A 23,928-nucleotide genomic window follows, 5' to 3' on the forward strand; every position below is an offset into this window, starting at 1 on the left:
TTCTTGAGGATACTAGTTATGTTATATTGGAGCCCACTTTAATGACCTCATCTTAATTACATCTTCAAAGACCCTAATTCCAAATAAAGTCACATTTACAGGCACTAGGAACTAGGACTTCAGCATGTCCTTTGGGGAAACATAGTTCGTGCTATAACAGTATGGATATACTACATTTTATTTACCTATTCATGAATTGATAGAAATTTGGGTTGTTTCTACTTTTTTGACCATTGTGAATAATGGTACTAGGATGGTTCGTGTACAAGTTTTTGTATAAAGGTATGTTTTCATTTCTCTTGGGTATATACCTAAGCATGGAATTGCTAGATCACGTGATAACTTTATGTTCAGCTTTTTGAGCAGCTGCCAAACTATTTTCCAGACCGTTGCACCAGTTTACATTTATACCAACAGTGTAGGAGTTCTAATTCTTGCACATTCTTCCATTACTTGTTGCTGATTTTCTTTTTCACTATAGCCATTCCTCTGGGGTTAAGTGTATTTCACTGAGATCTAGATTTATATATCCCAGATGCCAAATTATGTTAGGCATCTTTTCATGGCCTTAAGGACCATTTGTCTATCTTTAGAGAAATGTCTGTTCAAGGCCTTTGTGTTTTTATTGTTGAGTTGTTAAAGTTCTTTTTATGTTCTAGATACTACGCCCTTACCAGATAGATATATCATTGGTAAATATTTTCTTCTAATCCGTGCTTGGTTTAGCTCTTTTTTGATAACATCCTTTCCCTTTCTCCTTTATACATTTTTTTTTTAGTTTGTATAAAGGTGATCAATGTGAAAAGTTTAAGTCAAATAGTTTTACACAGAAACCAATAGATGTCTACTTCCTTCTACGTACTCTCCATTCCTGCTCCCCAGAGAAAAGTGCTTTTACTCATTTTACCTGTTCTCATATTTATCCCTACGTTTCTAAATAACATGTTTAAACTGCTATTCATTGTTACTGTTTCTTTTCCTTTTTGAAGATAATTATTTACTGACTTTAACATTGCAAGTTAAGGACTAAGCTCACCCCTTATACCTTAGTCTTCTCATTATATAAATTGCGGTGAATCAGTTTTCATTTTTGATGTTACTATGACTGTATAAAATAGTCCACAGTTGAGTCTTCTACTATATGATTACATTGCTTTTCTCTTCTAACTCTTTGTTTCTCTTGAAATTAATAATTTTGTTTTTATTATCATTGGTTAGTTTCCTCCATATTTTTTCCCAAATTCAGTTTGCTCTTTTCCTAGGAACATCTTTTCTAGAGAGTTCAACCTTTGGCTATAGTCTAGACTAGTTGTTTTCCAGGGTGGCCGCACAAATGCTGACCTGTATTTGTCTTTACCACCATCTCTGAGTTGGGTCATCTGTCTCACTGGTTCTCAAGTTTTTTCGCTTGTAGTTCATCCCCTTGTGGTGGAGCATTTGCCTTTGTAGTTAGGTGATAATTTAGCTATGTATGGTATTCTGAACTGGACATGTGTTTTCAAAACTTGGAGATCTTAAACCGTTATCTTCTGATAATGATGCTATTTAGAAGTCAAGTGCCAGTCTGATTTTCTGTCCTTTATGTGTGAATTGTTTTTTATCTTTGAGATTTTCCTTTTTTTTTTTTTTTTTTTTTTTTTTAGCATTGTGCTAAACCTGTATCATGATGTACTATAGTATGGATTTTTTTGTTGGGTCCTTGGTGGAGCTTTATCAGTGTAGTAACTCAAGTACCTTACTTGGTGACAGTTTCTTAATTTTCTCCCCTTATAATTTCTTTTGTGTGTTTTCACTGTTCCTTCTTGTTGGAAATCCTGTTAATGTAATTGTTGGTTCATCTAAATTATGCTCTTAATTTTCTTATCTTTTCTTCTCTCAATTTTTACCTCTCAATTTGTATTCTACTTCTCAGCTATTTTTCTCAACTTAATATTTGCTATCACTCATTTGCTATCTGAGAGCTTCGGGGAATTTTCTGAATGTTCCTTTTTTAATTTACTGTAACTTCTTTTTGTTGTGATTCCATCTTTGCAGTCACTTTGTTTCTGAGTAAGTTCATTGTGATTTAGTTTTTCTTTTGTCTTTATTTATTTATTTTGCTACATGTTTCCTGTTTCTGTTTTGGTGTCTGCCTTTGATATTATAGGCTTTCTAATATATGCAAATATTTAAAACTAGGATATACTTGATAAATAAATATTAGATATTTTGTCTAGTGAATAGACTGTAAGAAAGGAGGGAATGGTGGCAGAGTGACAAATCTGTGTTAAGTAGTCTAAGCAAGAGAAGGGAAAGTCTGAGATTATAATGTTTAGGGATGGAGAATATTGAAAACATTAGATAGGCATTCCTAAAGTTTCCACATGAAACATAATGTAGATTTAAAGAATGGCCTAGAGATTTAAAGTTTGAGAAATTCAGTGCCTTCTCTGAAATTAAGAGGACAGAAGAAAAAGCAATATTGGGGAATAGGATTGAGTATGTTTTTAGATTTGAGAAGTGTGAAGTAGCCTTGGGTTAACACGAAAGCCTCTACACAGTCTGTTTTTGACCCAAATGTCACTCTTTTCCCTATTTCTTTAACATAGTCCTAGAACATTAGTCTCAGTATCCCACTTCTCTTTTGGGAAATCACTATCACGCTTTATTAAATTATCCAAAACATCTCCTTCTTGGTCTCTTAAGATATATACTGGGGTCCTGAGTTTGTGCATATGTGTGTAAAACTTTAAGAACAGATGAAGTCCTCAGGATGTTAAGAAAAGTGAGAGCAAATGCAAACCAGACTGACAAAGATTGTTAGTAGTTGATAGTAGACTGGTTTTGGCAGGGGAATTATTAACTTTTTAACCATTCCTTGTTTTTTCCAAGAACTTGGTATTATTTTTTAAATAAAGCTAATTTTTAAAAATTTAAAGATAAGTAATGAAGGGAAACTTATTTTGGCAAACCCTTATTTTCACCAGCTACTTTGAAAAATAGTCTAAGTAACAAAGAATCCTTGTAATTATATAAATTCTATATTATTTAAAATGTGAATTTTTTATTTTGAGATCTGAATTCTNGCATTAGAAGGTAGGTTTATTTTTTGCCCCTTTGGAGTAAGTCCATTCTTCACATGGCTACTAATATATCCAAGAAAACTTGTGTTTTCTTAGAGAATGATCGTCACTATCTCTCCCCTAATGTTATGTTTTAGAAAGATTATTTCACATTATACGCCTTTGAGGAGTATCTTCTTAAAAAAATTTTAAAGGTCAAGTTCTTAGAAACATTCAGAAAAAATCAGAATTTCATCATGATCCATTGCTTGCTTTATGTTCAAGTCATTAAACTTATTTTTCTATTATATAATCCCATTGTCACTCTCTCTGGGACCAGATACGACCACCATATAGTTAATGCCATGTTTCATTCTAATGGTGATAGCAGCAATGAAATAGAATCTATCCCAAGCGATTATGATTTAGTATTTCACTGTTTTAAGTGGCTTCTTCCTTATCTGGATATCCGAGCTCTAAAGCTTGGTTTCTGTGTTGGTCATGTTCAGTATCTATCTTCATATATGTCTAAAACTCTTTAAGAGGGCACCTAGGTAGTGTCCTCACTGTTCTCTAGGAATCCAAGTTTTTGTAATTCACCAAAAATAATTTCTTGAATATTAAAGTATATGTGCCATATTGTATATACTTTACCAAATTTATTTAATTATGCATCCCTGTGAGGTAGTCAGTATTATAATTTCTGTTTTCTTCAGAAGAGAAAATTGACAAAATGTGAAAGGATTTTTCCCACATCATACTTAGTGAGAGCTAGAACTGGGATTTGGCCTAAGCAGTTTGGCTCCAAAAACCCAAATCTTCACCATCTTAAATACTGAAAGGCATCAAGCATAGAAAGAAGGTTTTCTGGTTATTCTCCATCAACAGCATATTTTTGTCACTTTAAGTGTTTTTAAGTGACATAAGAGCAGTTAACATTACATAGTTACTAAGCATTTTACGTGGGTTGCTTCACTAAATGTTCACAGCATCAATAAGGCAGTTGTCAGATTAGACTAAATTAGGCTGTAATGATGCCAAAGTGTCAGTGGTGTACATGAATAAAAGGTTTATTTATCACTCATTTTACATGTTAGCCGAGCCACTTTTATCTGTTTTATTTCTATGTCTGTGTGTGTGTGTGTGTGTGTGTGTCTGTGTATCTGTGTGTGTGTGTGTGTGTAGTTTAACAGGCTTGTATATGTTGGGTTTGCCATCTTAAAGCATTTTAATTGAAATGTTTAGATTTACGGAAAAAAGCATTTAATGGGATTTATTAGAATCTAGTCACTGGAGGTACACAAATGAAACTGGAAAAAGCAGGAAACAAAAATACTAGAGTACTAGAGTATATTCAGTTTAATTAGAAATTTGCCAGCCTGTCAAAAGCTCTCTAAGACACTTGTTTAATAAATATCTTGTTTTTATCATTTGTTTTACTTGATGCAAAACTATCTTCATTACTAGAGAAGTAGTCTTTCATAATGAATAACCTATAAATTCTTGGGACAGGAACTATAAATTAAAAAAGAAATAATTGGATATTTTTTTTCTTTCTCTAGCAGCTAGAGTAAAGATAAATGAAGAATTCAAAAATAATAAAAGTGAAACTTCTCCCAAGAAAATAGAAGAGGTACAGTAATTGAGTCTTTCAGTTATGACAAAGCCCTTATAAGTTTTCTTAGCCACTAGAGGAAATGCTGAAGATAGAGGGGTTAAATGAAATAAAAATTATTAATTGATAGGTAAAGTATCACAACTCTGTCTATAGTTCACTTGTTTGGTATGGCTCATCTCTTCAGGGTCATCTGCCTACATGCTTAAGACAGCAAGTTTCCGGGTGAAAAGAACATGGATGTAGCTATGGTCAGAGCAAGAGCAGCTGAACCAATCCAGAAACCCACAGAAATTCTGTCTTCACCTAAGGCAAGTGACTGAAACTAAGGAGAATGAGTATTAGAATTGCAGAAAGAAATTCTCTATTCATTTAGCTCAACTAGACAGACTTATTTATTTATTTTTAATTCCTGTCTTGGCAGTGAAAGTTAATCAGCCAGTTTGTGAATCTTGCTTTGCCTTTTGGTCACTTGCTTTAGTTGAAGACAATCTGTATACTGACACTAATCTGTGAACTTCCTAGTACTCCCAGTACATATTCGTTTTAAAAAATGCACAGTGATTGTTTTTTTTCATTTAAATTCATATTGCATATACATACATATTTTCTCTGTTTTTAACTTCCTAAGTACTTCTGTATATCTTTTTTTGTAAATTTAGAGAAAGAACCCTTTAGGAAGAAAACAAGAAATGGAAAATTGTTTGCAGGGGTAGTTAGAATTCCAAGAATTGGTTTGGTTTAATAAAATCTACACATTAACTTTTCTTATTTTTGTAAAAAATGCATTTATTTTCAGTAGAGAAAAATGCTATTTTTAGAATAGTAAATATAATGACCAAATTGATGAGACAAAATGAGGTAGCCTGAGTATTTCTATCCCTGTAATATAGTAGGAAAGATTTCACTTAACCATTTGAATGGACAAACAGGGACTATGTAGTTTTTTTCATGGCAGAAGTTAAGATGACATCATAAATCATAACTTGAGAAGGTAAAAGATGTATACAGAACTTTGTACCATTTGCTATTCAGTAGATTGATTAACAAGAATGTGGTAATTTTTAAATTTTTAAATCATGATAAAAACATTTTAAATTGAAGTCTTTTGATATCAACTAAACTGGGAGATAAACTACAATCTTCTAAATTTATTTTACTTGTGAAGCACTAAATTAACACTAACCAGTATAGAAATTAGAGATTTGTTATATACAAATGTATATTTTGTATATTTTGTAATTCTGCACATATTAAATATTTAGTAGTTCTTAGGCAATCACATTGTTGTATATTAGAGGGTCAATGAAATCTTGATGCCAAAAGGAATTTTAGGCATCCTTTTCACCAGTAGTTCTCAACTCTGATCTCAAGACCTTTTTACTTTCTTAAAAGTTGAGGACCCCAAAAAGTGCTGTTCATGTGATGTTTCTTTCAGTATTTACCATAGTAGAAATTAAAACTGAGAAATTTTTGAAATATGTATTGTCTAAAAATAAGCTCATTGCATGTTAGCAAATTCACTATTTATGGAAAATAACCATAGTTTCAAAAAATTTAGTGAGAAAAGTGGGCATTGTTTTATATTTTGCAATCTCTTTAGAGTCTGGCTTAATAGCAGTCAGCTAAATTCTTGTATCCGCTTCCTTATTCAGTGTAGTGCAGTGTTTTTAGGTTGAAATATATGAAGGAGTACCGGGGTGGCTCAGTCAGTTAAGCGTCGGACTTCAGCTCAGGTCATGATCTCACAGTTGTGAGGTTGAGCCTCACATCAGGCTGTTAGCTGTCAGCACAGAGCCTGCTTCAGATCCTGTATCTCCCTCTCTCTGCCTCTCCCCTGTGTGCAAGCTCTCTCAAAAATAAATAAACATTAAAAAAAAGTATATGAAGAAAATTCAGCCTCAGACAGATGTGTAGTTGGAAAAGTGAGTATAGAATAGCCTTTTCAGATAAATTGAACATTCTTTGATAGTACACGTCAGTAACTTTTAAATTTCTTGAAGGGTTAGTTGCATTGTGGAACTCTGTTATCTGTTAGACCAGTGGGTGGAGAGAAGTAGGTAGATAGGTAGATGCTTTTCTTTGGCTCCTGGATTCATATAAACCATCTCTTGTTCATCCTCTCTGATTTCCCCTTATCCCTGTTCCTCATCCAGCCTTGTTTCCAGCCTTAGACTGGAATCAATTCAGTTTATGCACCTCCACCAATGAGGCCACCCATCTTTTTCCTTTCTCTCTCCTGCTATGTCTCTTTTTGGGTCTGTTGGGAGATGAGGCTTTGCTCTTCTGTATCCGTTGATGGCATCTCCCTCCTTTTAATGCTGAGACCAAAAACCTTGGTGGTCTCTTACGTGATTGCTTTCTTTCACACTTATATCCAACCTGTCAGCCAATTCTGTTGACTTAACCTTCAAAAACATCAGAATTCTACCACTTAGCATCTTTCCCATTATTACCTCCTAGTTTAAGCCACCATCATCTCTCACTGGATTATTACAAAAGTCTCCTAGTAGGTGTCCCTTCTTCCTTCCTAACTCCATAGAGCCTATTCCCCAACACTTTTAAAGGCAGATTGAGCTTTTTACTTTTATCAATTTTTATTTTATTTTATTTTTTTACTAAGTAGGCTTCACACCCAGTGTAGAGGCCAACTTGGGGTTTAAACTCATAACCCTGCAATCAAGACCTTAGCTGGGATCAAGAGTTGGATGTTTAACCAACTGAGCTACTCAGGTGTGCCAGATTGAACCTTTTAAAAAATACAAAGGTGTGTCTCATCACTCTGGTACTCAAAACCCTCATAGCTTATCATCCCAAAGTAAAATCTCAAGTCCTTACCATGGCCTGTAAGACTATATCTATCATCTGACCTCTGTTAACTTCCCACCTCAGCTCACCCTCCTGTCCTTCCTAGTCTTGCAGTCTCAGTGTGTTCTTTGAGGGCACTGGCATTCACTAAGAACTTTCCTGTCTTAGGGCATTTGCTTCTCCCTAGGATATTCTTCTCCAACAGGCCCTCACGCCTTCATTTAGTAGACCAATAGATTTAGTCTGTCTTTCTCTTGGAATGGATCTTATACCCACGCATGATTTTGTAACATCATGCACCACTGACTTGGAAAATACAGGTTCACTAAGTAATGTATATCTTCCAAATGTTGACATAGTTCAATATGTAATATTTTAAAATTAATATCAATATCCATTTCATAAGAAAAATGCTTAAGTATTGGGAAACTATCAAGTTCATAGTGGCAGATACAATTTCCCTAGAATTCTAATTTTTTCTTGAAAACTTGAATTTTGTCATTGTCATCAAATACAGTTAGTTATTTTCTTGAAATAACAGAGTCCACTTACTCATTTTGAAGAAAATGTTTTCTAAATACCCAAGTATGAATAATCATAGTTTGTCTGTCTGTGGTTCATTCAGGTCAAAATGGTATTCCAAGAAGAAAACTCTACTTTTGCTCACAACTCAAACAGTGCAGAAAGCTCTGGTGTCATGAAAATCATTTTGACTTCATGGTATCTGAAAGGCTTTCAAGGTACCCCAGTTTCCAAAGCTTTAAGAATCATTGTTCTAGTCCATTTCTTCATTTTGCATATTTTGAGCTCTGAAACTCAGAGCAGGGTATTAACTCAAGGCCTTAAACTAATGATAGAGCCAGATTTGGAATCCAAGTATTTTGACTAATTTAGTACTATTTCTAGTGTTTAGTACATCCAACTCTATAAAAGAAAAATTCAGCCATCTCCCGAAGGAAACAGCATTTTGTCTTTTTTAAGCTTATTTATTTATTTTGAGAGCAAAAGAGTGTGAGAGAGAATCCCATGGAGGCGCTACTCTGATAGGGCAGAGCCTGATGCCAGGCTCAAACCCATGAACCATGAGATCATGACCAGAGCTGAAACCGAGTCGGATCCTTAACAGACTGAGCCACCCAGACCCCCAGAAAACAGCATCTTTTAATTTTAATTTTTAGCTTTATTTTAGAGAGAGAGAGAGAGAGAGCTGGGGAGAGGGACAAAAGAAAAGAGAGAAACTTAAGCAGGCTCCACACTGTTAGTAGAGCCTGATGTGGGGCTGTATCTCGTGACCATGAGATCATGACCTGAGCCAAAATCAAGAGTTGGGTGCTCAATCGACTGAGCTACCCAGGTGCTCCACAAGACAGCATTTTTAACACATATATATATTCCAAAAAAAGTATTCAGTCTATTTTGGAACAAAATACGCAATGGGTGGATAAAAGTACACATATGTCTATAATTTCTGTATGTTTGGAATAGTTAGAAAAAGTTAAAAGCAGTATTACCTGAAAAGACCTAACAGTATATGTACAGTTTTTAAAATCACTGCATTCTTGGGGCGCCTGGGTGGCTTAGTCGGTTAAGCGTCCGACTTTCGCTTAGGTCATGNATAAAAATAAAATAAAATAAAATAAAATCACTACATTCTGTATGGACCATTGAAAAAAACACCCAAAGGATTTATTCTATTTGGTTTTCTTAACAGCTAATAAAAATAGGTTCCGATGTTGAATTGTTACTCAGAACATCTGTTATACAAGGTATTCACACAGACCACAACACACTGAGTAAGTAAATTTAAAGAAAAATGTTTTCTGACTTTGATGTGTTTTAAATTATTGAGCAATTGCATTGCCTTTAATGCTGATTAATAAAACAACTTGATTTTGCCAGACAATGTGGTATATCCTGTATATATTTGTAAAACCACCATTTAAAAATGCTAGATTATGAAACTTTATTTTACTAGATTTTTTTCTTTTTCTTTTTAAACTTATTTTTTCTTTTTATCTTAACTACTGGTTATATTATAGAACTGTAGTTACAAAAACAGTATGACTATTTTTTCATCATATTAATTTGATGTCCTTAACGAGTGTGTTATAAATTATAACGTACTTAGACTGTTTCTTTACCTTTTACTCTTTGGTTAGAGTTATTTTAATTTGGAAGAATTGGGATTATGGGAAACGGAAATATATGAGGATCCTCCATAAACCTCCAGATTCCTCATAGGGCTTCAGCAGAATTTTCATGTCACGTTATATTTGGTTTGCATTCCCTAAGGTGTCTTTGAGGACAACAACAACAACAAAAGATGACATTTAAATTTTTGAAAGTCGTCTTTTTTTTTTTTAATTCATTTTTTTTCTTTTTTTATTTTAGAGAGAGAGCGTATGTGGGAGCAGGGGAGAGAGGCAGAGGGGGGAAGAGAGAAAATCTTAAGCAGGTTCCATGCTCAGTACAGAGCCCAACACAGGGCTTGATCACATGACGCTGGGATCATGACCTGAGCCAAAATCAAGAGTTAGATGCTCGACTGACTGAGCCACCCAGGTGCCCCAAGGCTTTTTTTCCTCTTCTCTTCTCTTCTCTTTTCTATTTTTAAGTAAACTCCTGAAGTATAACATACGAACAGAAAAGTGCACAATTATAACTATGCAGCTGGGGAATTTTCACAGTAAAATAACCATGTAACCACCATACACAACAAGCTGTTTCATAATATTACCAGTATCCCTCAAACCTCTCATGTCCCTTCCAGATACTCGCTTCCAACAAGCTAACCACTATCCTGACTATTAATACTATAGATTTTTAATTTAGTATAATAAAACCTTTGAACTTTGCATAAATGGCATCATAAAGGATTACTATTTTGTCTGGCTTTTTTCAACATTGTGTTTGTAAGATTAATCTATTTTGTTGAGTATAACAACACTTCTATGAATATTATTGGAATATACCACAATTTATCCATGCAATTGTTTATTTGTTCCTAATTCCTAATATATAATGAATATTGATTTCTTGAATGTAATTGGATGTGGCTCTTAGGTCAAAATTTATAAATATATGAAAAATAAAACTTATATGTGTATATACACACACACACACATATATACAGTTGACCCTTGAGCAGTGCAGGGTCTAGGAGTGCTGACCACATTAGAAAATTCATATGTAACTTTTGACTACCCAAAACCTTAACTACTAATAGCCTGGTCTTCATAAGAAGCCTTGGGATGCCTGGGTGGCTCCTCGGCTCAGGTCATGATCTCACGGTTCATGGGTTCGAGCCCCGCGTCGGGTTCTGTGCTGACAGCCAGCTCAGAGCCTGGAGCCTGTTCCAGATTCTGTATCTCCCTCTCTCTCTGACCCTCCCCTGCTCACACTGTCTCTCTCTCTCTCAGAAATAAATAAAACATTAAAAAAAAAAAAGAAAGAATCTTACTGATAACATAAACCCATATTTTGTGTGTTAGAGTATCATATACTATGGTCTTACAATAAAGTAAGCTTGAGAAAAGAAAACATTATAAGGAAGAGGAAATGCATTTATAGTACTATACTGTATTTATTTAAAAAATTTAGTGTATGATACTCCTAACCAGTTTTCCAAAGTAGTTAGACTAATTTACACTTCCATGAGCAGAGTTCGGGACCTCTGGATGCTTCTTATCCTCACCAACACTTGGTATTCTTCATCTCTTTAGCACCCTTTCCGGTGGTTGTGTTATAGTGGTGCGTTGTGATTTTAATCTGCATTTCTTTGATAACTAATAAAGTACTAGCACCCTTTCAGTTGTGTTGTGTATATTCTGAACACATATTCTTTGTTGGATCTGTGTATTACAGCAGTCTTCTACTTAATTACTTACCTTTGGTTTTGGTAATGTCGCCTTTTGATGAGAAATTCTTAATTTTATTCTAATGTAGTTTGTCTGGTTTTTCATTTATGGTTGGTACTTTTCGGTCCTGTTTAAAGAATCTTTGCATGTCTCAAGCAAGGTTATGTAGATGTTTTCCTATGTTTTCTTCTAAAATTATTATATCCTTTGCTGTACAACAAGTTTTTTAGTTAGTTTAGGCCCACTTATTGGTGTTTTCTTTTATTGAAGGCCTTTGCCTTCAGTTTCTGATCCAAAAAATCATTGCCAAGACCATTGTCAAGGAGCTTATCCCCCCAAGTTTTCTTCTAGGAGATTTATGGTTTCAAGTCTTATGTTCAGGCCTTTAACCTATTTGAGTTCATTTTTATGTATGGTTTAAGATAGGGATCCACTTTCATTTTCTGCATGTGGATGTCCAGTTTTTACAGAACTATTGAAGAGACTGCCCTTTCCCATTGTATTTTCTTGCCTCTTTTGTCATTAATTAATTGACCACATATGCATGGGTTTATTGCTAGACCCTCGCTTCTGTTTTATGCAAATACCATATGTTTTGATCACTATAGCTTTGTAGCATAGTTTAACATCAAGAAGTGTGATGTCTCTTTTTTTCTTAATTTTTTTAAATGTTTTATTTCTGAGAGAGAGAGAGAGACAGTGTGAGCAGGGGAGGGTCAGAGAGACAGGGAGATACAGAATCTGAAACAGGCTCCAGGCTCTGAGCTAGCTGTGAGCACAGAGCCCGGTGTGGGGCTCGAACCCATGAACCGTGAGATCATGACCTGAGCTGAAGTCGGACGCTTAACCGACTGAGCCACCCAGGCACCCCTCGTTTTTTCTTCTTTCACAAGATGGCTCTGGCTTTTCAGGGTCTTTTGTGGTTCCACACAAATTTTTGAAATATTTGTTCCATTTCTGTAATAAATGCAATTGGAATTTTGATAGGAATTGCCATGAGTCTGTAGATTCCTTTGAGTATTATAAACATTTTAGCAGTATTCATCGAATCCATGAGCATGAAGTATTTTTCCATTTGTTTGTGTTGTCTTTTATTTCTTTCATCACTGCCTTACAGTTTTGAGTATACAGGTCTTCCACCTCCTTGAATTTCTTCCCAACTCTTTATCATTTTTCACATAATCATAAATGGCATTTTTAAAAATTTCTCTTTCAGATAGTTTGTTATTAGCATATAAGCATACACCTAACTTTTGTATTAAAGTAGAAGTTGTTGGTAAAGTCTTCAGAGTTTTCTATATATAACGTCCAATCATCTTCAGTAGAGACCATTTTTGTATTCTGATTTGGATGTCTTTTATTTCTTCTTCTTGCCTAATTGTTTTGGGTAAGAATTTCAGTAGTATGTTGAGTAGAAGTAGTATGTTTATGATCTTAGAGGGAGAGTTTTCTGTTTTTTACCATTGACTGTGATGTTAGTTATGGGCTTGTCATATATATGACTTTTATCATGTCCGGGTGTGTTTCTACTATACCCATTTTGCTGAGAGTTTTTTTTATGACTGCATGTTGAATTTTGTTGAATGCTTTTTTTGCATCTTTTGCATTGATTCTCTGATTTTTTTTTTAAATTTTGTTGAATGCTTTTTTTGCATCTTTTGCATTGAGTCTCTGATTTTTTTTTTTATCCTTCATTTTTGTTAATATGGAGTATAACAGTATTTTGCAGGTGTTGAACCATCCTTGCATCCCTGGCATAAATCCCACTTAATCATGGTGTATGATTCTTTTCATATGTTGTTGAATTTGGTTTGCTAATATTTTGTTGAGGATTTTGCATCTTTGTTTATGAGGGATACTGACCTCTCATTTTCTTTCTTGTAGTGTCCTTGTCTAATTTTGGAATCAGAGTAATGCTGGCTTCATAAAATGAGTTTGGAAGTATTCATTCCTCTTTTGTTTTATTTACTTATTTTTCATCTTGACCTAAATTTTTATTTGGGCCATAAATAAGTTAAAGGCTTTTATTTTAAGAAATTATTGTTTTGGGGACAACTGAGTGGCTCAGTCGGTTATACATGTGACTTCGGCCCTGGTCATGATCTCATGGTTCATGGGTTCAAGTCCTGCAACAGGTGAGCTCAAGCCCAGCTTCAGGTGAGCTTGTGCCATGCTTTGGGTGAGCTCCACTTCTCTCTCTCTCTCTCTCTTTCTCTCTCTCTCTCTCTCCCTCGCTCTCCTTTTCCCTCTCTCTCTCTTTCTATCTGCCCCTTCCTCACTAGTACTCTCTCTCTCTAAAAAAAATAAATAAAATAAAGTGATTAAAAAAAGTTTATTGGGACACATGGAGGGCTCAGTCAGTTTCCCACTTTTGTTCAGGTCATGATCTAATGGTTAATGAGTTTGAGCCCCACATCAGGCTCGCTGCTGTCAGTGCATAACCCACTTTGGATCCTCTGTCCCCCTTTCTCTCTGCCCTTCCCCCACTTACACTTTCTCAAAAATAAATAAAACATTAAAAAAAGTTACTCTTTAATACATTTCGTATAACCATGATAAGGCTTTTAGAGGCCTAAAGTACAGGAAATAAATCATGATCTCAGTGTAGTTCTTTTTCAAGATCTGACAACTTCAATATGTTGTTTTGGTACATTGATATCTAACATAGAGAATAAAGTCAAGGATTTTATAATCAGTAAAGCAACATTCCAGTGAAAAATAGTATACAGCATGAAATATGCCTAAGATCTGTTTGGCCTAATGAAAGTGCTAGCAGTTAGTTTAGAAAAATTCTATTGTAGGGCACCTTTTGATTCCAAAGATTGCCTAATAAGGTGAATTGGGTTAAGGGATGGAGTACTGAATATTTGACAGGTTTTCTGGTTATTTACCTCTTTCTGAATTGCTCATTTTATTTCAGAAATTTCCATCTCAGTGAGTTCTAAATTTCCATTGTAGAATCTAAAGTTGTTGTTTTTTTTTTAATATTTTTATTTATTTCTAGGAGAGAGAGAGAGACAGTGTGAGCAGGGGAGGGTCAGAGAGAGAGGGAGATACAGACTCCGAAATAGGCTCCAGGCTCTGAGCTGGCAGTCAGCACAGAGCCCGACGCGGGGCTCGAACCCACGAACCGCGAGATCATGACCTAAGCGAAAGTCAGACGCTTAACCGACTAAGCCACCCAGGTGCCCCTCCATTATAGAATCGAGAATATTCAGGAGCTCCTGGGTGGCTCAGTTGGTTAAGTGGCCGACTTTGGCTCAGGTCACGTTCTCACTGTTTGTGGCTTTAGGCCCCACATTGGGCTTTGTGCTGACAGCTGAGAGCCTGGAGGCTGCTTCAGATTTTGTATCTTTCTCTCTCTCTACCGCTCACATTCTGTCTGTTAAAAATGAACATTTTAAAAAATTTAAAAAAGAATCTAGAAAATTCAGTTCCTTGGTTTTTGAAGTTCAGGCATGGAGGGGCGCCTGGGTGGCTCAGTCAGTTAAGCATCCGACTTCGGCTCAGATCATGATCTCACAGCTTGTGGGTTTGAGCCTCCCATCAGGCTCTATGCTGACAGCTCAGAGCTGCTTCAGATTCTGCTTGTCTTTCTCTCTGCCCCTCCCCCACTTGTATTCTGTCTCTCTCAAAAATAAATATTAAAAAAAGTTAAAGTTCAGGAATGGAATTTGACATAGATACAGTACATTCACTTGTTCAGAAATGAACTTGAGAAAAGATAGTTGGCATACAATCTGTTTTGCTGGCAGTGATTGCAGAGTCCAGTTACTGACAGAAGTGGCATTGGTTTGGTGTCAGGAGCAGATGTAGTAAAACTGAGTTTCCAGCAGCATCTGAAATGTAGCATCTTTTGTTCTATGGTGGTAAAAGTGGTGGCAGTTTCTTGTAGGAGCCAATAGGCAGCAGCATTTTCATCATCAGGCTAGTTTTGTGGTATGGATTTGCACATTGTTCCTGGAAGCTTAGCCTTAAGCCTGCCTGATTCTTAAGCTCTCACAATAATTGCATGAGTTAGACCAATAACCTTTTTAATAAATCCCTTTTATGCTTACTCAGCAAGACTCAGCTTCTGTTACTTTTAACTGACAGCAGCAAGTTGTTACCGAGAGTGAAGTGCTGTGCAATTACTTGAATGGAAGGCAAGGACTGGGTGGGATATGACCGTTGTGGATTTCACCTTCACAGTCTTTAGGCTGGTGGCCCTTGTTAGGTACTGATAAAAAGTAAGTAAGTTCCTGATAGTGTTTCTTGAAACACACCAAGTACCAGCTGAGGCTACAAGAATAAGAGAAATAACCAGAATGTCATGGAGTTCTGGTTATATCTTCCTGCTTTCAGCAAAATGTTGAAAAAGAGGACGAATGCCAGATTAAGCTAGCTACTACAAAGCAAAGATGGAAGGAGGTACTATTTTGCTACGGGTACTTTTCTATGTCCTGATGAAACTCCTATACTTCAGAGTCTTACAGTGTTATAAATGAGAATTGCTCTTATCTACTAACACTACAGCCAATACAAGTAGGGGCTTTTGAGTTCTGACATGAAATAAGATCATCGCCTGAAGCCATTCTCATTTGTCAGGCAAAGATCGGATATACAATGCATTTATTCACTGGAGCCTCTAGGTTTTCATTACTTTAAGAAATCTGCATTAATCTAAGGGTTGGGGAATGGACAGAACATAGAGGCTGTTAAAAAAAAGGATGAAAATCGGGGCGCCTGGGTGGCTTAGTTGGTTAAACGTCCGACTTTCGCTTAGGTCATGATCTCACGGTTCGTAGGTTCGAGCCCCGCGTCGGGCTCTGTGCTGACTGCCAGCTCAGAGCCTGGAGCCTATTTCGGAGTCTGTATCTCCCTCCCTCTCTGACCCTCCCCTGCTCACGCTGTCTCTCTCTCTCTCTCTCTCTCTCTCTCTCTCTTTCTCCTAGAAATAAAAATTAAAAAATTTAAAAAAAAAAGGATGAAAATCTTCATGTTTAAAAACCTATGACTACTTGTACATGGAAATGACTAGAAAAATAAATTTAGAGCTTAATAAAGTTTTTAAATGAATTATATTGCCAAGAAACCCCAAGCCTGGCTACCTCCATTCAACTCTTAAGGCCATCCTTGGGCCCCTGAACTCCTATCAATAGGAAGTGGATTATGAAAGCTTCAGAGACTCAAAGAAAGGGATCTTCCCCAGTATCCCACTTCTGGACAAGGATGCCCCCAGCATACAGAACCAGGGGCCTTGAAGAAGAGTGGACAGGAGAAGGTCTTTCAGTCTCCCAGAAAGCAGGATAGGTGCTGCCAGATTGGCTAACTAGAGGAATGATTGCTTGCCAAAATCAAGGAGTCCTTGCTTTTCCTGTCCAGTAGGATTTAGGATTTGCTATGGACATGACTGCCCTGTGTTTCCTATTCCAGGTTTTCATTGCTGTATCTATTGATTCTTTACTAGTCTGATAGGTAACTACCATGTGAGCCCTGACTAGACCTAATGGAAAGACTAGCACATCAGCTAGAATTACTCAGTTTGGATCTGGATAAGACTTTTGGGGTCAGGTTGTAAATGGGTATTTTCTCTATATGTAACAAAGAGTATATATTCATGTTGTGTAGACAGGAGGGTGGACCACTTGTACCTCTTCACTGTCCATTCCTTCTTACTAGCTGAAAATTTTTGTTCAGGATACAGTTTGCCAAGACAAGAAAAAAAGTTATTTCTTAGGCCACAGGACCCCTTTTTCACCAACATGAGCACTTGTGTGCTGGATATTGCTTGCAAAAAAGCTATTGTTTTCCTTTTCAAAAGGCATAAACCAACCTAGAACTCACCTTGTTCCCTTTTCCCTTCTAACTTGCCTGGAGTGCAGATGTGATGTCATAGCAGCATTAAAGACAAAAACCACACATGAAGGATAGCACAACAGGAATTTAAAAAGAGTCTGGCTTCTTAGTGTTAATGAAGATCTGCGGTAGCCCAGACCTGCCTTAATCCATATTTCTTGATATGTGAGAAAATTAAATCTCTTTTTTTTTACATTTTTTAATGTTTTATTTATTTCTGAGAGAGAGAGAGAAAGACAGCTTGAGCAGGGGAGGGTCAGAGAGAGAGAGGGAAATACAAAATCTGAAGCAAGCACCAGGCTCTGAGCTAGCTGTCAGCACAGAGCCCGACGCAGGGCCGAACCCATGAACCGTGAGATCATGACCTGAGCCAAAGTCGGGTGCTTAACTGACTGAGCAACCGAGGCACCCCGAAATCTCTTACTTTTTTAAACTACTGTTTGTTATACTTTTGGTTAATGTCTTTTCCACCAGATTGTAGACTCTTTGACGCTGAAAAGACACTTTTTTTTTTTTTTTTTTTTTTTAAATGTTTTATCTATTTCCAGGAGAGAGAGACAGCGTGAGCAGGGGAGGGTCAGAGAGAGAGGGAGTCACAGACTGAAACAGGCTCCAGGCTCCGAGCCGGCAGTCAGCACAGAGCCCGATGCGGGGCTCGAACCCACGAACCGCGAGATCATGACCCAAGCGAAAGTCGGAAAGTCGGACGCTTAACCGACCAAGCCACCCAGGCGCCCCGAAAAGACTTTTTTTTTTAATTGAAGTATAATTGACATATAACATATTAGTTTCATTTCTATAACGATTCCATATTTGTATATATTGCAAAATGACCACCACCATGTCTAGTCAATGTCCGTCTCCTACTTAGCTACAAATTGTTTTTGTTGGGATAAGGACTTTTAAGATCTACTCTCTTAGTAACTTTCAAATGCACAATACAGTCTTATTAACTATTGTTACCATGCTGTACTGAAAAGACTATTATATAATCCCCTCTACATCTTCATTTCATGATGTAATGTTTAGCATAAAATAGGCACATATATGTTTGATAAGTGAAACAGTTTACTGCCATTGTTACTAAGTTAAAACCTAAACTATAATTTGTTCTCTGGTAATACCTCCAAAGATTTGGTAAAAGCAGATGAGATAAATAGTGATTAAATAATACTTATTTAACTGGTTTTCATTTCAGTAAGCCACATTTATGAACTAGCTCATAAGAACATTATTTTTAGTTAGATCAGTTATATTTTCCTTTTGAATTTTATTTTAGTGATACCTTTTAGAAATTTTTTTTAGTAATTCTAATTTACAGAAAAGATGCAAGAGAAGTTGAAGGGTATGGATATTTCCTTTACTGAGATTCCACAAATACTAACACATTTACCACATTTTCTTTATTATCCCTCCCCAATTTTTTTTTTTTTCTGAATGTTCTGACAGTAAATTGCAGACATAATGCCTCTTTACCCCCAAATGGTCATTTTTAAAATCATGACAGCCTGTTAGGATTAGTTTTGGAGAAAGAGTGTATTTCTTAAAAATACTTTCATGCATATTTGCTAAATTTGCAGGGATATTCTCTTATAAAATCACAGTGTAACCATCAAAACCACAATATTAACATTGATACAACTGTATCTATTCACATATTTTCATTTGTCCTAACTTGTCTTCTAGAGCAGAAGAAAAAAATTCCCTTTGATCTAGGATCCATTGAGGATCACACAAATAGCATTTAGTCACCATGTTTTTTAGTCTTCCTTAATCTGGAGCAATTCCTCTATCTGTCTTTCTTTCATGACCATGATTTTTTTTTTTTTTTTGGAGAGACAGACCGCATGAGTTGGAGAGAGGGGCAGAGGGACAGAGAGAATTAAATTTTTTTTTAATTTAATTTTTTTTTTAATTTGTTTTTGAGAGAGAGAGTGTGAGCATGAGCAGAGGAGGGGCAGAGAGAAGGAGAAACATGCTGTCAGCATAGACCCTGACAGGGCTCATTCATGAACCACGAGATCATGACCTGAGCTGAAGTTAGATGCTTAACCAACTAAGCCAACCAGGTGCTCTGAGAGAGAGAGTTTTAAGCAGGCTCTACGCTCAGTGTACAGACTGATTCAGGGCTCAATCTCATGACCCTGGGATCATGACCTGAGCTGAAATCTAGAGTTGGACATGCAACCCACTGAGCCACCCAGGCGCCCCTGACAGAGTATACCTAAGTTATTTCATAGAAAGTGATGTGAGCGTTTTTTTTTATCATGATACCTGAATTCAGCTCTTCTGGAGAATAAAAGGGAAAACCAGTAATCTCAAATTTTTGTATCTTAATTAAGAGCTGTATCTCAGTTGACCTCCAGTAAGATGTCTTACCAAAGACTCATTTTTTGTTGTTGTTGAACTGCATTTCTCAGTAGGGAATCATTGACATTTTCAACAGGATAGTTCTTCACTGCACCAAATTGTCCCCTACATCCCTGGCTCCTACCCACTAAATGCAAGCACTGTTCTTCAGTTGGTGTGACCACCCACAACACCCTCATGTGAGAACCTCTGTTCTGTAAAATTTAGGCTCTTTAAATTAGAAAAACAATCTTGCTTTTTACATAGTAGGCAGTTTGACAAATTTCCTGTTGACTATTGTAATTATTAGTAATCTGTCATCAGTTAGGTTATAATGTGCTTCACCTGAATTATGTTGAAGTAATTACTTATATTTGATAAGTGATAAAGGGTTCAGTTGATCATATATGTTTTAATATAATCTGAAATGAGAATTCTCTTAACAGTCTCCATTTAAAATCAAGGACTTCACCCTAAAAGTTAATGGAAATAAAATATTTGTGGAAGATCTACCTTAAAATTCAATATTATACTGTTAACAGTTTTAGGGGGAAATGAATGTATGTTCACTTTCATGTTGTCAATTATTCTTTTTGTTTTTCTTTCAGAATTGGTCCCTAGGAAGGAACTCCTTATAGAAAATGTACCATATTGTGATGCACCAACTCAGAAAAAATGAGTTTTCTAGGATAAACTCAAGCTTTGTAGTTTTTGTCTTAAATATATAACTGACAAAAGTTTTGGAAATGGAAATATTTCTTTCAGAACTGTCCTGTTGAAAATGAATGAATTAAAGTATTGTGTCATAATTAAGTTTGACATTAACAGTAGTACATTGCTGAAAACTGCAGAACATAGTTAAATATTTCTAGATAGCATTAGATAAGACATGTAACTTGCATAGAAAATCAAAGTTTATAAAGTAAAATGAATGCTTAGGGAGGTATGTTATACCTCTCATCGACCTTGATAAGTATTTTATTTTGACAAATTGATGGGTTTTCTCCCTATATGAAATGAAACTATTAGATTAAAATTATTAAATTTATGATTATTCAGTCCCACAAACATTTAATTAGTCAAAAAAATCACAACGTGTACCAGCTTTCTATAGAAGGTGGACTTTGTTTCCTCTAAAGCACTGAGATTATTTCTATAGCTAACATAATTATTCAGTTTCCTTTCAGAGAAAGAGTATCTCTCTGTTCCTCACCTAGGAATAAATCCTAATTTTTTTAGGAAGGAATGACTCTAGCAAACTGTATAATGCAGCCTTATAGAAATAGCTCTACTTAGACCACAGCTAGACTTTATTATGAAAATGTAATACATGGCTACATTCTTTCCATTTTAATCAATAAAGCTTAAATGGCTTTTTTTTTCTTCCACATGTCCTATCCCCCTTGACGACTTTGGGAATACCACAGAACAGTTTGTCATTCTAGTGGTAGGAATTATAAAATTGTATTTAATAATCTTGTTTCTCTTTTATCTGTGTATCTTTACCGTTCTCTGTTCTTAGTGAACAGTGTGTTCTCTCCCATTCCCTGGTAAGTTTTTTCATTTAATGACAATACAGAGTTTTACATTTTTGCAAGATTTTTTTTCTTTAATGTTTATTTTTGAGAGAGCACAAACTGGGGAATAGCAGAGAGAGAGGAAGAGAGAGAATCAAAGTTGATTTTGCACTGACAACAGGGCTCGAACTCATGAACTATGAGATCATGAGTGGAGCTGAAACCAAGAGTTGGATGCTTAATCAGCCGAGCTACCCAAGCACCCCTAAATTTTTACAAGATTCTTTTTTTTAAATTTTTTTTTTTTTTTTTTTTTTATTTTTTTTTTTTTTTTTGTTAATNGTCGGACCGACTAAGCCACCCAGGCGCCCCCTAATACTTTTGAAGAGGGTAGTTAGTAGTCTGTGAAATGGTTTATACATGTCAAAAGATTTGCTATGTTTTTCATCTCCCATATATATTTATTTATGTGGAAATTATACCTACATAAAAATAAAAGTTGTTTCCTATTTGAAATCCGCCTTCATAAAACTATTCTGAAAGTTGTCACAATACCATCACTGGTAATTTGCCTGACTTACTACTGTTTCATTAAGTATATTACATATTTTGAGGAAAGTTGCCTGTCCTAGGTTACTTTAACACATTTTAATTATTTCAGAATTATTGAACAGTTTTAGTAGTTCTTAGCTTTCTTTAATCTTAATTCCCTTGTTCCATTCTTCATTCACATTAATTTGACTATCTCAACAGGTTTTTTTAATAGTTACCATTAAGAGCAATAGAGATGAATAATTCACATGTTTATTTTATTAAAGCAAGTGGCTCTGAGATTTTCTCCAAGATACATATTTTAGATATATAAGAAAAATAGGGGTGCCTGGGTGGCTCAGTCGGTTAGGCGTCTGACTTCAGCTCAGATCATGATCTCATGGTTTGTGGGTTCAAGCCCCATGTTGGGCTCTGTGCTGACAGCTAGCTCAGAGCCTGGAGCCTGTACTTAGATTCTGTGTCTCCCTCTTTCACTAACCCTCCCCTGCTCACGCTGTCTCTCTCTCTCAAAAATAAATAAAACATTAAAAAAAAAAGAAAAAAAGATCCTGTTTATATTAGCAATCAAAACTATAAAATAAAAATAGACTTTGTAGCTATGCCTGAGTGGCTCAGTTGGTTAAGCTTCTGACTCTTGATTTTGGCTCAAGTCATGATCTCATGGTTTGTAAGACTGACCTTCGCATTGGGCTCCGCACTGATAGCACAGAACCTGTTTGGGATTCTCTCTCTGCCCTTAAAAATTTTTTTTAAATAGTTTTTTTTTTAAACTGTAACTTGAAAATTAAAGATATAATATGTTCCTAGATGGGACAGTTGAAAATTTAGGAAATGAACAGTTCTTTAAATGTTACCTATCAAAATCTCCAAAGATTGAAGATGTGTCTAAATTAAAATATATAACTTATGCACTCTGTGAAAGTTGTAAAGTTTACAGAAGATATTTGCCACCAACATAATGATTAAAATAGTTAAGATGTAGGGCACCTGTGTGGCTCAGTCAGTTAAGCATCTGACTTCAGCTCAGACTTCATGATCTTGCAGTTCGTGAGTTCAAGCCCCATGTCAGACTCTGCTGACAGAGCCTGGATCCTGCTCTAGATTCTGTGTCTCCCTTTCTCTCTGCAGCCCCCTCCATTAAAAAAATACTTAAGATGTAATAGTTCCTATGACTCACTAAAAGATAGCTCAATGGAAAATATTCATAGATAGATATTAAAAGTTCACAAAAGAAGAAATAGTAAGCCTCGCTAGTGATCAGAGAAATATAAATTAAAACAAAAGCTTTTTTGTTAGACACATTTAGAAAAGCTAAAGAAGTTGATGACACCCAATATTTATAAAGGTAAATAAGGGTGTGCGGAGATGGGTAATCTGCTATTTCTGGAAGGGATGTAAATGATAGGGCATTTTTGAAAGGAAAATTGACATCATAATTTAAAATAAATATGTTGCTCAGTCTTTATGCCAAAAGCATACAAGAATACTAATAAATGAATACTCAGATATATTTACAGAAATTTATGTAGCATTGTTTATAATTTTAAAAAACTGAAAACAGTCTAAATTTCCAACTGGGAAAAAAATTAAAGGAAATATAGCTCTCAGATTTTATATGGCAGTTAAAAAATTAATGCAAAATATATGTATTGTCAAGTGAAAGAAGCAAGTCACAGAATACATTTTCTCTATGAATTCATTTACATACAAAACTATTTTTGCACAGGTTTGTGCATATTCAGTAAAATCTTGGATTGTGAGTAACTTGTTTTCTGAGTGTTCTCCAAGATGAGCAAACATTTCTAATAAATACTAACTTGATAAACAAGCAGTGTCTTGCAATATGTATAGTATGTGATGCCAAATATCACATGATCACAACTGAACCAATGGTTCTTGAAATTCACTTTGATATACAAATGCTTTGGATTGTGTGCATGTTTCTGGAACAAATTATGCTCACAAACCAAGGTTTTACTCTATATACAAATGAATAGAAATATCCCTGCTTAATGTTAATACAGTTGACCTTCAAACAATAAGGACTTGAACTGCAATGGGTCCCCTTATACATAGACTCTTTTTTATAAAGTACAATACTGTAAATATCTTATTGACTTAATATTTTCTCTAGTTTTTTTTCAAAAGAATACAGGATATAATACATATACAGAATATGTGTTAATCGTCTGTTATTGGAAAGACTAACAAGTAGGCTATTATGTTTTGAAGCATATCAAAAGTTATGTGTGGATTTTTGACTGCATGAAGTTCAGTGCCCCAAACCCCCATGCTGTTCAGGGGTCAAGTGTAGGTAGGTAGCAAAATGAGATTTGATGAAAGGACTGGTG

At 35.5% G+C, this 23,928-nt stretch overlaps 1 protein-coding gene across 1 annotated transcript; it reads left to right on the forward strand.

Annotated features, from left to right (window-relative positions):
- Positions 1-242: 242 nt before the first annotated feature.
- LYRM7 (LYR motif containing 7) lies at positions 243-20,327 on the forward strand. Its single transcript, XM_077768869.1, has 4 exons — positions 243-282; positions 4,604-4,674; positions 9,176-9,257; positions 20,117-20,327. The coding sequence occupies exons 1-4, from the start codon at positions 243-245 to the stop codon at positions 20,185-20,187; spliced, it is 264 nt and encodes an 87-aa protein (XP_077624995.1). The 3' UTR covers positions 20,188-20,327.
- The last annotated feature ends 3,601 nt before the right edge of the window (positions 20,328-23,928 follow it).

This window comes from Crocuta crocuta, unplaced genomic scaffold, assembly GCF_008692635.1.
Source record: "Crocuta crocuta isolate KB4526 unplaced genomic scaffold, BGI_CrCroc_1.0 scaffold64, whole genome shotgun sequence".
NCBI classification, from domain to species: Eukaryota; Metazoa; Chordata; class Mammalia; order Carnivora; family Hyaenidae; genus Crocuta; species Crocuta crocuta.